The 14,531-nt window shown below is 50.8% G+C and overlaps 3 protein-coding genes across 4 annotated transcripts; all 3 read right to left on the reverse strand.

Moving 5' to 3' along the window:
- Nucleotides 1–101: 101 nt before the first annotated feature.
- ugcg (UDP-glucose ceramide glucosyltransferase) lies at nt 102–7,102 on the reverse strand. 2 transcript variants are annotated; one of them, XM_086054411.1, is made up of 11 exons: nt 6,488–7,102; nt 5,450–5,582; nt 5,251–5,353; nt 4,623–4,724; nt 4,414–4,526; nt 3,091–3,269; nt 2,929–3,015; nt 2,744–2,851; nt 2,399–2,477; nt 1,724–1,914; nt 102–972 (listed from the first exon to the last, which is right to left on the reverse strand). In XM_086054411.1, exons 1-10 carry the CDS (start codon nt 6,583–6,585, stop codon nt 1,744–1,746), a joined length of 1,173 nt encoding a protein of 390 aa, XP_085910537.1. In that variant the 5' UTR covers nt 6,586–7,102; the 3' UTR covers nt 102–972; nt 1,724–1,743. The 2 variants fall into 2 exon arrangements, 1 of the variants encoding a protein (XP_085910537.1); XR_015089924.1 differs by lacking the exon at nt 102–972 and adding an exon at nt 1,379–1,526 and having other exon boundaries at nt 1,609–1,914; nt 6,488–7,096.
- A 624-nt stretch (nt 7,103–7,726) lies between these two features.
- Nucleotides 7,727–9,534, reverse strand: LOC147135983 (molybdopterin synthase catalytic subunit). The gene is made up of 5 exons (XM_086054445.1): nt 9,394–9,534; nt 8,356–8,473; nt 8,133–8,289; nt 7,937–8,060; nt 7,727–7,846 (listed from the first exon to the last, which is right to left on the reverse strand). Exons 1-5 carry the CDS (start codon nt 9,412–9,414, stop codon nt 7,754–7,756), a joined length of 513 nt encoding a protein of 170 aa, XP_085910571.1. The 5' UTR covers nt 9,415–9,534; the 3' UTR covers nt 7,727–7,753.
- Nucleotides 9,394–10,934, reverse strand: mocs2 (molybdenum cofactor synthesis 2). The gene is made up of 3 exons (XM_086054452.1): nt 10,770–10,934; nt 9,623–9,744; nt 9,394–9,540 (listed from the first exon to the last, which is right to left on the reverse strand). Exons 1-3 carry the CDS (start codon nt 10,779–10,781, stop codon nt 9,411–9,413), a joined length of 264 nt encoding a protein of 87 aa, XP_085910578.1. The 5' UTR covers nt 10,782–10,934; the 3' UTR covers nt 9,394–9,410.
- Nucleotides 10,935–14,531: the final 3,597 nt, after the last annotated feature.

Below are 14,531 nucleotides of genomic sequence, written 5' to 3' on the forward strand. Positions count from 1 at the left end.
TTAGCGTAGCATGTTAGCTTCAGGGAAGAATCCAAATAGTTGACAAACGGGAATGGCTGACGACCTCACGTAAACACGAACTCACACAGGGGCGGCGGGGGTCATTTTCAAAGAGAAAACTTTATTGTGTTCTTGTGTGAATAAAATGCTGCAGTGTGATTGGTCGATGAGCCGAGGCGTGAAACGTCTGATTGGACGACAGCCTCGCGGGTTCATCCGACACCACGAGCGATGTCATCAAGCCGAACCCTGGTGGCTATGCTAATTGGCATTGCTAATGCTATGCTAAGAGCTAATACTAAAAGTGAGGTTGAGTGCGTTGGGAAATTCACTGTGACGCCCAAACAGCACTCCGAGTGTGTGTGTGCACGTGTGTGCGCATGTGCGCTCGCGAACGCAACCAGGGGTGTTCAAACTTTCTGTTTGAGGGCCACATACAGAAACAGGGAAGGGTGCAGGGTCACTTTCAAATGATTGGCCTATAATTCATTATATTTATTTTTAAACAGACTAAAAAAGGATTTTTGCTTCTAAACTTGAATGATCTTCACTCGCCGTATTTTGAGACGAAATCATGTTAGTCGAAAACAATTGTACAAATCATTCATTTGCATCTTTGCATCCCTACAAAAGCGCTACAGTAGAATGAAGCACTTTATTGGTGGTAGCTGCACCGGTTTCTTGACATGCTTTCTTGGCCGTCAATCTCAAATTTTTATGATTTTTTTTTTTTTTTAAACTACCGTTGTGGACCGTGTCAAATGTCGTTTTTACCATATGCTGCGGGCCACTGAAAACTGGACGGCGGGCCGCAAATGGGCCCCCCGGAACCGGAGCAGTAGTTTGAACACCGCTTTTCTAAAGCAATCAGCGGCTGGCGCTTGAACTGTTTCCGTCTGTGCGGCTTGAGACGCTGGGCGCGGCGTGTCCTTCCCCAGCTGTGCTTTGGGGCTGTTTTCCTGGACAGGACAGCTGAAGAAGAGACCGGAAGTGGGAGGGACATGCAGGTTCAATAAACATATGCCGAAAGACCTTTCAACAAAGTTGCCAATTTGTTTACGCCAATATTTTTTGCTGAAAATGAATATCGGCTTCAAGCATCGGTCATCGGCCTCCTTGACCCTGGAAATAAAAAAAAAAAAACATGTCGCTCTATCTCTAGTTTTAGTAGGAGTTGTTTTGGGGGTCAATATTTAGTGTATTTCTAGCATGCAGGCTTAAAAAAAAAAAGTCACAGTAAGCACTCTCGTCCAAACTAGCGAGGGCTGAACAATATTGGGAAAAACGTGCCGCGTGACGTTTACGGACGATGAGCGTGAGGCAGTGTGCGCTCAGTGCGTATTTCCCAACGCACCCGCAGTTGCGCAAAACTCTCGCTCTGTCTTGCACGCGCGTGTTAGTTGACATGAAATGATACGACATAACACTGAGGCGCTCACAACAAACAGACATTTTGTCACATGCACGCTCATAACACTGTTTGACGACGTCTTCGTCGTCGGAATAGTTCAGCCACGGGGGAAAAACTGAAAGAAAAAGATGGCTGACAGCGCCGCCTCCTGATTGGACCGCTTTGGCGGCGGCGGCGGCGTCTCGCGCAGCCCTCACCTTGTCGAGTGTTTGCGCAGGAAACGGGAGCGGCGCAGGGCTCCGTCGTCGTCCCACCGCTTCTTGACTAACGTTAGCACCAAAATGAAGATAAATAGTGGTGGAAAATACACACAAAAGTCTGTGGCGCGGCGGCTAGACGTCCAGGATCTCCTCGGCAGTGCCGCCGCATCGGAGCCGGTACCGGCCGGTCCGCCAGCTGATGGTGGGATCCCAAAGCGCCGACAGGAAGATCTGAACCGCCATGGACTCGCGGATGAACCACGCCACCGCAAAGTCCAGCTTGGAGAAGCTCGGCGGCCCGCCCTGCCCATCAAAACACCAACGACACGTATGAGCTGGGAAAAACATCGCAAGTCCGATCGACGCCACAATTGTGACGACGGCTGTCGTGTCTCGCGCCAGTTTGGCTGCCCGTCAGCTAGCTCGCTTAGCGTCCGGGTGCTCCCGATCGTTTTTTTCGACATGCTGACAAAAGCCATGTGAGCGCCTTGAAGAAATGTCCAATGTGAGTCCGTCTTTTTCGTCCGTCTGGATCTTTTTCTGTCGGGAAACGGTGACAAACCAGCGGCGGTTTCACAAGGACATTTCAGCGGTCGTCGGTGCGCCCTCCGGTGGACAAATGAGCAACAATATTTGCTAGGAACGCGTTCTCTCGCCCAGCGCCGGCCGTGTGCTTGACACCGCCGTCAAAAATATACCCGGCAAAATTGTTTGGAAGGCTGGCGAACAATCCAACAAGGATTCCTCGGAATCAAGGCTGACTAAACGGCTGCTGCGGGGTACGTACCTGAACGCCAGTGAGTTGGACGTAGTCCGCGATGAACCACGCCAGACAATGACACATGAAGAACGCCATCATGTCCCACCTGCACGCACGCACGCACGCACGCACGCACGGTGTTAACGTTGGAAATAGGGCTGCTCCGTTATGAGCAAAATATTCATTGTGATTATTTTGGTAATAATGATGATTCAAACGATCATTTATATACGGGTGCTCAATCTTATGCGATAAGAGCCGTACAGTGATCAGGTCGGAATCCTGATTGGAATTGATCCAAAAGTCCCTTTGAGTTCTAGAACTTGCCAACAAGGAGTCATTTTTCAAAGCGGGCAGCCGGCGGCGGCTGACCTGAACACGTGATGCGCGGCCCAGCCGATGATGAGGCTGGCCAGGAAGCACTCCGAGACGGGCTCCAGCACGGTGCCGGGAAGCATGTTGATGCGCAGCTTGGTCCACCTGCCGCACAGGGAGGGAGTTACAGCTCTTCATCATCGTCGTCGTCATCATCATCATCACCGCGGCGCCGCCTTCACCTGATCAAGCGCGACTGGAACTGGCCGATGGAGTAGGAGCCCGAATTCTGCAAGGCCACCTGCGTCGCCATGGAGAACTTCCAGCCTCTGCCGACCACCAATCAGTCAGCTTCACCGGCGGGCGGGGCCCCGCCCACGAGCGGTGTGAGGTTAACTAGCTACCTGTCGGCGATGGCCTTGGCCATGAAGTAATCTTCGGCGATGTACTGCGCGAAGGCGACCAGGCCGCCGGCCTGGTCCAGGACGTCCTTGCGCATCAGACACGACATGCCCGTCACGCACTTGATGCCCATCACGTTGGCCGAAATGTACGAGCGAGGGTGCGACGTCCCAAAGTAGACCTGCCGGCAGATTTGCTTTCCGTTAGCCTGCCGGCCGCTCCGTGCTAATGACAGAGGAGACCACCTGCCTTTTGTCAGAAAAGCTGGCAATTCCAACATCGGCTCCCCCCGCAAGCCTTCGCCGCTTACCGAGATACGGCCTTTCATGCCGGTCAGCCTCACCTGCTGGGTTAGCCGCATGCTAGCTCGACTCCACCCGCACTAGTCAGCTCGATGCGCCATAGCCTCGCCTTCTTTAGCCTGGTGCTCATCAGCCTAGACTGCTCTGTTAGCCTCCTGCTAACTAGCCTCACAGACTTTGCTAGCTTTAGCCTCACCTGCTCTGTTAGCCTCATGCTAGTTAGCCTCACCTGGCGTTGCTCTCACACTAGTGAGCCGCATGCTTAAGAGAAGAAAAAAAAAAAAAATCGCACTCTAGTGAGCTTCATGCCAGTTAGCCTCACCTGCTCTGTTAGCCTGGCGCGAGTTAGCCTCACACTGCGTGTGCTGTGTTCCAGGAAAGTGGCATTTTTCCGACCTCCGAGCAGAACAAGTGCACCGGAGCGTCACTTTGACGCGGGAGGTCCGAGTGGCTTCAACTTGACGTCACTTAACGATGGCCTGCCCCATGGAGACGCAGGCCGCGCTTGGCAAAACATCATTTGCAAGATGTCTCTCTTTATTGATCTCGTTCATTTAGTGATGTGACATAACTCCACCTCACACGGCATGATTTGGACTGACTGCATGAAGTTAGTCGGCTCAAATAGAAAAAAGATATTCCTTTAATATGGTATGAATAACGATCATCATCATCATCATAATGAAATCATGAAGCAAGGTTTGCTGGAGGACAAAATGAGTTGAGAACCAAAAAAAACATTCATGGGAATCGGCCATCTTTGAGGATGCAACCGGTACCATCCGAGTGGTATAAATGTGACTCGCCACCTTCCTGGAAGGCAGCGTACGCCTCAGCTGGCGCGCTAGCCCGGCGCTAGCCCGGCGCTAGCCCGGCGCTAGCCCGGCGCTAGCCCGGCGCTAGCCCGGCGCTAGCCCGGCGCTATCAAGCTTCATTTGCCGCGCTAGCCCGGTGCTAGCCAGGTGTTAGCCCGGTGCTATCAAGCCTCATTTGCTGCGTTAGCTTCATGCTAGTGCGCCTCACCTGCTCCAGCGTGGCGGCGAAGCCCTGGCGGTCGGCGACGTACGGCAGGCCGTGCACCAGGCCCACTTTTTCAGTCATCTGATTGGTCAGATCAGTCAGCGTGTCCGCTTTCACTGCAGCGCACGCGCACACACACACACACACTCACTGTTAGCATTAGCGTTAGCATGGGGGCGCTCAGACAGTCGGTGGAGATGGCGCCCAGTGACCTCGGATGCCGCTGTCGCAGATCCACACTAGGCCGTACTTGGCGCCCTCGTAGCCTGGCATCAGGTTGTTGATCTTGGGGTTGATGCCCACCTTCTTGCCCCCTGCCGGAGACACGTTTGCACTTTGGCTTTTGCTTTTCACTCACTCGTGCCTGAAACGCAGCCTCGATTGGATGAGCAAAGTCAAGTGGGATGCATGGCATCGCTCGCGTCTAATTGGCCGCTACCTTTCGGCACTGGTGCTAAGCCTAGGCGGGCCGCGTGTGGGTGTGCATGCATGTATGCATTTATGAGAAAAAGAGTGTGAGAGTGAAAGGTGTGTGTGTGTGTAGTGTGTAAGAGTGTGTGAGAGAGAGAGGAGGAGAGTGTGCGCATAAGTGAAAGACAGTGAGAGATTGTGTGTGCGTGTGAGAGGAAGTGTGTGAGCCCAAATGAGCGCGTGCGAGCGCAAGAGCGTGTGAGTATGTATGAGAAAGTGAGCGTGAGAGCGAAGGGATGTGTGAAGGTGTGTGTTGCCGTGTGACAGGAAGGCGACGGAGAGTGTGTGAGTGGGAGTGTGACTGTGTGTGTGCGACGCGCGAGAGTGCAAATGACTGCCCGCGTGAGAGCCGCAAGGTGCAACAGTTACCGATGAAGAGGCGAGCGTCCACGCTGGGATATTTGCCCAGCAGTTTCTTACAAACGTCGACGGCCGGGTCGTCCTGGTCCTGAACACACATCAGCACCTCGTACTACGCGCACGCACCCGCACGCACACACACACACACGCGCAAGGTTACACGGCAGACAGGTGCGCGGGGTGAGCTCAGAGGTCAGGGGTCAGCTACCTTGGGGTAGTCCAGGGTGAAGAAGGTCTCCAGGTTGGAGATGAGGTTGGGGTCGACGCCCTTGAGTGGCTTGAGCAGGGACACGCCCGCCGGCTGCTTGACCTCCGACCTCTTCTTGTGCAGACGCAGGCGCCTATGGACGAACAGACGGACGGGGTCAGAGGTCGTTTGGAAGGAATCGTGACGGCAAAGGCGTGACGAGCCATCCATTCATCCGCCGACTGTCATTCAATTCCTTCAGGGAGAAACTTTCTCATTTTATGGAGCTTTATTTTTCCTAGTTTTTTGTTTTGTTTTTGCAGGTTAATCACTCAGACCTGAAACAAGGGCTTTATTAAATAATTGGTTTTGTTCAGTATGGAATCAAGTTTGTCTTTCTTACATCCACATTGTGTATGACGGCAATCTTGGCTAGAATCCAAAAAGCTCTGCTGCAATTTGACAGAACATTTATTGTGCAGGCTTCGAGTCAAAGTCCAAACAGAGAAATTGGCTTCCTGCTGACTATTTGGTGTTAGTTTGAAGCTTGGAGGCCGCTCCCCCTGGCTGACTTGCACCTTCATCCAACTTAATTCATTTCCGCACGCCGCTATTTATTTAGCTCTTCAAACTGACGCGGTTCCGGACAGCCTATTTAATAGGACTGCACTTTTTGCTATATATTTTGTAATACTACCAAATCAGTTAGGAGGCTCCAAATGTTATTAGAAATTTAAACAAAATTAATAAATAAATAAAAAAGGTCGTTCGGAGCTACACGGCTAGCATGCGTACGCCCACCCGATAAAATTGGAGTGATGACACTTAATTCATTTATTTTTATACGTCCATTTTTTATCCAATGTTCATCTAGTTTGGTTTCGTTAGAGCAGAAGGGCTGAGCACTTCCAGCCACACCGGCAGGCTCAAGCTCCCTGCCGGTTAGCGGTGCCGGGCCAAACCAGGCTAGGCTAGGCTAGGCTAGGCTAGGTTAGGCTAGGCTAGGTTAGGCTAGGCTAGGCTAGGCTAAGATAAGCGAAGCTATGGGGGCCAACTCACACGTAAATGATGGACATGAAGTGCATGAGCCACAGCACCACGAACAGCAGCAAGCCGAACACGGCCAGGCCCTGCATGGCGACCTCCGCCAGGGCCATGGTGCTCCGCGGGTGGCCGGAAGGATGGATGGACGGACGGACGGACGGACGGCCGACCGGCCGACCGGCCGCCGCCGCCGCCGACGGTGGTAGGAGGCAAGCGAGGAGGGGGTCCCGCCCCGGGTAAAGTGCGTCGAGCTCGGCTGGAAGCGGCCAAAGGTCCAGCCGACAAATCCAGTCTAGAAATCTACCCGACACCAACCAGGCAGTGTGGAGAGCCCAGATCCCGGAGAAGGATGACCACGAGTCCTCCGAAAGGCAAAAGGCGGACCGCTCTCGGTCCCACCGCGACTCGATGAACGACCCCAAGCCGCTTGACAGTCAGCAGACCGGCCGGTCAGCTGACCGGCAGGCGGGGTGGAGGAAAAGAGGAAGTCGGGAGGGTGGGGGGTTATTGAGAGAGGAAGAGAGGAGTTGGTGGTGGTGGTGGTGGAGGGGGGGTTGCTTGATTTGGTCAACGTCGGCTCGAGTGAGGGAGCATCACGTTCGTCACACGACGGGGGGAAAAAAAGACGAGAAAACAACACCGAAAAACTGGAAGAATATGAGCCGAAGAAAGCCGATCGACGTCGACTTTTTTTTTTAGCCTGAGTAACATTTCTCAGCGCTGTTCGTGATGACGTCATCACATTGCACAATTAACACACTGGCCAAACAAAGGATTGGTCGCAAGGGACAAACAACGGAAGGATTGCAAGTCAAGACTGGTCGCTAGCCAATGTCACAAAGCGCGGGTGTCAAACCCAAGGCCCGCGGGCCACATGACTGACCCGTCACATCCTTTCATATGGCCCGCCAAGGCAAATCATGCGGGTCAACTTCAGGTTTCTGACAAAATGTCTTTGTATGGTTTTGGGATTGAATGACTTCATCAATCAATATTTAACTCATTCCCTGTCAAGGATATATATATATATATATATATATATATATATATATATATGTATTTTAAAAAATATATTTTTCAAACGTTAGGGTAAAAGAGGGTCTGAAAATGTCTGGCACTGAATGAGTTCATAACAGAAATTGCAAGATTTATTTGTTATCAAGCTCCTCCCTCCACCCCTTTAAAATAATGACAAACAGTTGAGCAAACAATTGACTGGCTTCTGATTTGCAAAATAGAGCGCTCGCACAGAAGAACAGCTTTGCCTTCTTTATTGAGCAATCAGTGTTTGAGCGTGGCGTGGTCGCCGTGGCAACTGGCCCAAGCACACTCGGCGTTCTCCTTCCAGCTTGCCCCGCGGTCCTCGTACACTTCCTGCGGAGCAGACGAGACGGCGGCGAGCCGGGTGAGCGCGGGCGGCGAGCCGGGTGAGCGCGGGCGGCCGGCCGGCCCGGCCTTCCTGACCTTCTTCCACACGGGCACGTTGGCCTTCAGGCCGTCCAGCAGGCAAGCGAGGGCCCGCTGGCCCTGGCGGCGGTGAGGAGACGAGACGGCCGCCACCACGCTGGCCTCGCCCACCCGCACCCACCTAAGGGAGGAAGGAGCGGCGGAGTTAGCGGCGGGGTTAGCGGCGGGGTTAGCGGCGAGCGCGATGAGCGACCCGAGGCGGTGGTGCACGCAGATGTGCGCCAGGTCGGGCCAGCGCGCCCGCAGGCGCCGGCACAGCTCGGCCAGCTCCGACCGGACCATGGCCTCGTACGCCTCGTACTCCAGGCCCACCACTCTGCCGCCGTCCGACCGGTCCTCGCGCGTCGTACCTGCGGCCGGGGGGAGGGCACATCTCAGCGTGGGCCTTGGCAAACAGGAAGTGATGTCACAAGTACCTATAAAGAGAGAAATGGCGCCGCAGGACGCGCTGCCGACGGCCGCCGCCACCTCGTCGACCGACAGCTCGTGGCGGCTCAGTTTGAAGATGTCCCGCCCCTTTTCGGACGCCGCCATCTTGCCAGAGAAGGAGGAGGAGAGGGAACATTGTTGCGATGGTTACGGCGCCTCTTCCGTTGTGACCGTTGGGATTGTCCCGATTGTCGCGTTGTCAAACGAGGACGATGCCGTTTGAGACTTTCGATAGTCGGGATGGTCATGTTGGTCCAGGTTGTTCTGATGTCGTGACACTGACATGGTCGCGCCATTCGGATTTCTACTAAACGCTCCCGTTTTCGGCCATTTTGTCATGGGCCAGCGCACACCCGGGCCCACCCGCATTGACAGACTGCCCACCCAGTGAGACTCATGAAAAAAATATACGCTTTAAAATTTCCAGTCAACTATCAAATCATTTTTGAATTTGTGTTTGGTTGTGGTTTGTTTTTTTTCTTCATTTGATTGAATATTAAGAATGGTATAATTGCGCTTGTCGAAGGAAGATCTGAACGTTAAATTATTCAGATTGTCACTTTACTCGAATATACGATGTGTCGGGAGAGAGAGAAATATTTGGGTTTTTCAAGGCCCACCCATTAGCCACATTCTGGCTCCGCCCCTGCCCCTGGCAGCCGAAAATGGCGTCACAGCTGCACAGGGGCCGACCTGCTTCCTGAAGCCGATCCGCGATCGGTGGATCGATCGCCGAGATCCGCGCAACCGTGATGTCATCTTCAGTCGACAGACGTGACAAAATGGCCGCCGCCCCCGGAGATGGCGAAAAACGGGTGCATTTTGCTAACTCCTATTGCACAAAGACAATATTCGTGGGAATACCGCGATTCCACGAGCGGGCCTGCATAGAAAAGGTTCTTGGGGGAAAAAAAAAAGATTGTCGCGACGTGAGGACGCTTATTGTGTCTGTGATTGTTATGGTGGCGGCAACAAGTCTTGACGGTTGCGCGTGTTGTCAGATTGTGATGACGGCCAAAGCTCACGGGTGGCGACTGGCCGCTCATCCTCCGCTCAGCGGCGGCACCACGGCGACCTCGTCCCCGTCTCGCAGCGTCAGCGGCTCCTGGTCGTCGATGGCGACGTACTGATGGCGCACCGCCAACACCACGTGACCCTGCAACGCCCGCAGCCTGCACGCACGGACGCACGCACGCACGCACGCACACATCAGGCCCGCCCGCGGCAGCCACGGAAACGGTGCAGCATTCCAACCTGGGGTGTTGCCCTAGCAACCGAGTCCAAAGGTCCTGGCTGCTGATTGGCGCGTCCACTTGTAAAAGCTCCTCCCGTAGGCCGCTGAGCTCGGCGCTCTTAGCAAAGTACAACACACACACCTACAACACACACACACACGCAAAGTTAATAAACACACTAACACAGGGGTCCCCCAACATTGTGCAGCCGTGGAGTGAAAGTAGCAGTAGCACTCCCAAAGGCAATAGGAACTTCGGAAGGATGCCTTTTTGGAACATTTCCACTTCAATCTTCAGAAGAAAGGAACTTAAGAAAACGAAGCAAAAATGCAAGTCAAAGTCTGGAGGCCAGCTGCTCACATTTGTACGTCGCCCTCGTACTATGGATCCAATTGGCCCAAAAGAGACGCTTGGAAGCAGACATTTCTTTCGGAGTTTGGACTTTTAGTGGTCCCACCGTGTCGCGGAGGAGCCATTCCTTTTCGGGACTGAAACTGTAGCCTGTAGTTGACGGGTTTTTGAAACGTGTTGGCTAATTCATGCGAAGGGCCTCCAGTTTGATACGCACTTCTGAAATTTGAAACACATTTGCTTTAATAATGTTCTTATGACATGCCATTGCCCATTCATCTGTATTTATGTGAAGCCCGTGTTCGTGATTTCTAACACTAAATAGCCGCCCGTATTTACCTTTGCCAATGATCACTTTCACAACCACCCTTGAAAATCATTATGACCCATCACCAGAACAGGCCCGCGGTCGTGTCACGTGGTCTTGGGGGAAACCACGTCGGTGACCCGTGCGATAGATTCATTGCAGATTATTTTGCACACTGTCACAAGAGGTAGTCACAAGATGACGCTTGACAACACGAGATTGTGTGTGTGCGCGCGCGCGCGCGCGCTGCTCTCGTGGACGCTCACGTCGCTTGAGCAGAAATCCGTTCGCAAATGTTGCTTTGGGAACATTTGAAATCTAAAGCTAGTATGAACGACCCAAAGTACACCAACGTTGGTCGGAGTTTCGGCTACCGGTTCGTTCGGCTAACAGTCGGGAAGGGAAGGGAAGGGAAGGGAAGGAGAGAACATTTGGGACGGGTTGTTTGCAGAAGTTCATCTGCAAAACGCGTCGCTCGCGCGGTGAGAGCAGAAAGTCAGACACTCACGCGCGCGGTCATGGAGAAGAAAAGTGCTGCCGGTCATCTGGTGACTTTGGGGAAAGAATTGCTTCAAAACAAGACGAGTCTTTTTGTTGTTCTTCTTCTTTCTGGGAGGACTTGCAGCGTGGGGCCAGTGACGTGTTCGCGCTTCTATTGGCTCGCCTCGCTCGCTTTCTTCCTCGCCGCTCCTTGAGATGACATTTGGTGCAACGGCGCCGCCCGCTGCTCACATGAGAAACAGCGCCAACTCGATGCAGTCCAGTCGACCTCCGCGGATTCGCCGTTTCTTTTTTTTTTTTTAATTTTCGTTTTTCCCCGTGCCCCCGTTTTTCGAGGAAAGCCAATATCGAATGACAGAACCAATACTGTTGAATGTTGAATGACAGAACCAATATTGTTAAATATAAGATTGTTTTTTCGGTTTCAACGTGAATAGCAGAGGTGGACCGCGCACGGTTGACAAGTGACCAGTCCGGTCCATTGTTTGTCACAACGTGCCCTGACAAACGCTCAGTGCCGAGACTGGCGACCGATTTATCTGCAACATCCACTGGTGCGCTGTGAAAAAAATACCGTTGTTTTTACGGGAAAAAAAAAATAGCAGCTGTGGTTGCCAGAATTATACTGTAAAAAATACAGCCGGGTGTAAAACACATTACAAAACAACTTGTAAAGTTTACAGCTTAAAATTGAGCAAAAATGTACATGATAAAATGGTAAATTCAACAATAATATTCAGTCAAACAAGCACAACTGTGCATTTATTAAAACATTTTATTCCTGTAAAATTACTGCGCTTTCTTGTTTGACATCGCATTCAATTTCACTGATTAACATCAGATGAAAGGTATTGATCATCATTCTTGCCATTTACTTACGTCACCAGCGGCGATACTACACGGCCTTTTAGCGTTATGACACCATTTCCGGTATTACTGAGGTCAAATGCTACGTATGGACGTAAAGTCGCGGTCTACCGCCGCGTCTGAAGATTGTTTCAATCGTCGTCACGACCTGTGCATCGACACATAGCGGGTTCGGGAAAACATGGCAGACACCTCATTGCTTGTTGTGCGGTCCTTAATCACGATTTCATAAAGTAGAACGCATATGTGCCCAGAATTCTGCTCAGCACATTCACGGTGGGAGTAGGAACAAACCTAAATGAAAAAAGTAGTGTCCAGAATTGTGGCAAATTCATATGTTTTGAGTCATGATGCTTTTTAGATATGAATTGAAGCACCGACGTCAGTCTGCAAAGTGGTGTCATTGACAATCACTCTGATTGGCTGTCAGTCAGGAAATGCACATGAGTGCATGAGAGATGTATACAATTTATTTCAGTTATTTTAACCATGCTATTTTGTATTTCTAACTGTATTGCATTGGTTTAAGTATAACCATTTTTGAGTGTGTAAAATACAGTATTATATCAATTCTACAAGGAAATATGATCCTTTTCACATGTATTAACTGTAAAATTAACAATTGATAATTGTTCTGTTTTTTACCATACGTTGCCTTAAAATACACACCGATTCATTGCTATTCATATTACAGATTTTTGATGTCGTGATTTTACAGCATATTAATGTTGATTTTACAAACATTTTTTACAATGTGACCTGGCCATTTTTCCCATATCAATCAATCAATCACATTTTATTTATAGAGCACTTTTCATGGATAAAATGCAACTCAAAGTGCTGTAAAACACCCAAAGCCAAAAAGCATAAAAAGATCCGTTCGCGCCCTCCCTCCCAACAAACCCAAGACAGATATCCACAAGTACATCAGCACTCACTCACGCACACCCACACAAAGTGCACGACCTGATCAAATGTGTTAAAACGACATGACAAGGCACAGAGAAACCACATGAGGAAAGGGTACCCAAGGGGAGCTCATCCGCGCTGAGGGGAATGAGGGCCCACGGCCACAGGGGCGCCACCGTCACAGAGACCCCCAGCCCGGATCAGACAGGCGGACCCCACACAAAGTGTAGAGGCCGCCGGCCACCCGGACCCAAGGAGTCCCTGCGATGACAGCCCCCGCGGGAAGGGCAGCCGCCCCTCGCCCAACGCGGAGGCCCCCCCATGAGCAAAACACTGGAGCGAAAAGTTGACATCAGCAGAGAGCAACAAAACCAAAAGACAGAGCAGTAGTATAGTCCAAGAACTAAAATCAGTAAGATAAGATTGGAAAAAAAAGAAGAAATAAATGATTTAAAAGTTGTTAAAAGCCAAACTAAAAAGGTGTGTCTTGAGCTTCCTCTTAAAAATACAGTATCAACAGTCTCTGCAGACCTGACGTCCTCTGGCAGGCTATTCCAAAGGTGAGGACCAAAATGGCCGAATGCAGCCTCGCCATGCGTTTTGGTCCTCACCCTTGGAATAATTGAAAGGCCGGCGCCAGAGGACCTCAGGATCCGCGAGGGTTGGTATGATAAAAGCAAATCGGATAAATAAGACGGCCCAAGACCATTAACACATTTATAAACTAATAAAAGTACCTTCAAATCGATCCTGAAACACACGGGGAGCCAATGCAGCAATTTCAAAACTGGCGTAATGTGCTCCCGCCCTCTGGTTCTCGTCAGCACTCCAGCGGCTGAATTCTGCAGTAGTTGCAATGGTGAAATGCTCCTTTTGGGGAGGCCAGAGAGCAGGGCATTACAGTAATCTAAACCACAGGAAATAAAAGCATGCATCAGCACTTCCGTGTTAGCCTGAGAGAGAAACGGGCGGACTCGGGCGATATTCTTAAGGTGATAAAAGCCAATCTCGCATGGTTACATTTTTAATAGGAGGAATAAAACTGAGCTCAGAGTCAAAAATGACGCCAAGGTTCTTCACACAATGTGAGGGTTTAAAAACGTGTAGTTTCGGTAAAGGTTTCTCTCTCTGACCTTCGTGACCGATAACTAAAACCTCCGTTTTGTCCAGATTGAGCTGTAGGAAATGATCTGCCATCCATGACTTTAAATCTAAAATGCAATTTAAAAGGGTATCAATGGGGTCCTGTGTCATCAGGAGACACGGCAATATACAGCTGCGTGTCATCAGCATAGCTGTGAAAGCTGATGCCGTGTCCCCTGATGACATCCCCAAGGGGAAGCATATACAGATGGAAAAAGTAGGGGTCCTAAAATCGAACCATGGGGAACCCCACGTTTAATTTCATGGGTTTTGGAGGAACAAGTATCCCTACTTACAAAGAACCATCGGTCTGTGAGATAGGAATAAAACCAGTTAAAAAGAGTAGCGGAGATGCCCACTAGGTTTTTAAGTCTATTTCATCAAATTTGGTGATCTACTGTATCAAAAGCAGCGCTTCGATCCAGTAGCGCCAAGACTGTGAGTTTTCTCACGTCTGCAGTGCACCTAATATCATTTAAGCTCCTTAAAAGAGCAGTCTCCGTACTGTGGTTCATCCTAAAACCAGATTGATATTCCTCCCAAATATTATTTGTATTTAAAAAATGATTTGACATGGATGAAAACCAGTTTTTCTCAAATCTTACTTCAAGACGATAAGTTGGATACGGGTCTGTAATTCTTAACAACGCTGGGGTCAGAATTGCTCTTCTTCAGAAGGGGCTTCACCACCGCCGCTTTAAAGGCGGCGGCGGGGAAGACGCCCGTCTGAAGAGGGCAATTGACTATCTTTAAAATTTCTTCCTCAAAAAAATCCTTAAAATGTCTTAAAAAGAAATGTGGGAATTGGATCCAAAAGGCAGGTTGTTGGGTTTACCCGGGAGAAAACTCC

The sequence above is a fragment of the Filicampus tigris genome, chromosome 15 (genome assembly GCF_054856515.1).
Source record: "Filicampus tigris isolate MCC_2025a chromosome 15, RoL_Ftig_1.0, whole genome shotgun sequence".
In the NCBI taxonomy this organism is placed as follows: Eukaryota; Metazoa; Chordata; class Actinopteri; order Syngnathiformes; family Syngnathidae; genus Filicampus; species Filicampus tigris.

Bases quoted from the DNA above. Each gene is read 5' to 3' on its own strand.
- LOC147135983 (XM_086054445.1), bottom strand. From the start codon at position 9,414: ATGAGCGGCCAGTCGCCACCC. The intron at 8,290-8,355 runs GTACTTGTGACA...CCCCGGCCGCAG, and splicing joins CGCCATTTCTCTCTTTATAG to GTACGACGCGCGAGGACCGG. The intron at 8,061-8,132 runs GTCGCTCATCGC...TTCCTCCCTTAG, and splicing joins TGCGTGCACCACCGCCTCGG to GTGGGTGCGGGTGGGCGAGG.
- ugcg (XM_086054411.1), bottom strand. From the start codon at position 6,585: ATGGCCCTGGCGGAGGTCGCCATGCAGGGCCTGGCCGTGTTCGGCTTG. The intron at 3,270-4,413 runs GTGAGGCGCACT...ATCTGCCGGCAG, and splicing joins TCGCCGCCACGCTGGAGCAG to GTCTACTTTGGGACGTCGCA. The intron at 3,016-3,090 runs GTAGCTAGTTAA...GGTGGTCGGCAG, and splicing joins GCCAAGGCCATCGCCGACAG to AGGCTGGAAGTTCTCCATGG.
- mocs2 (XM_086054452.1), bottom strand. The intron at 9,541-9,622 runs GTTGGAATGCTG...CCGTGCGTGCAG, and splicing joins TTGCTAGGGCAACACCCCAG to GCTGCGGGCGTTGCAGGGTC.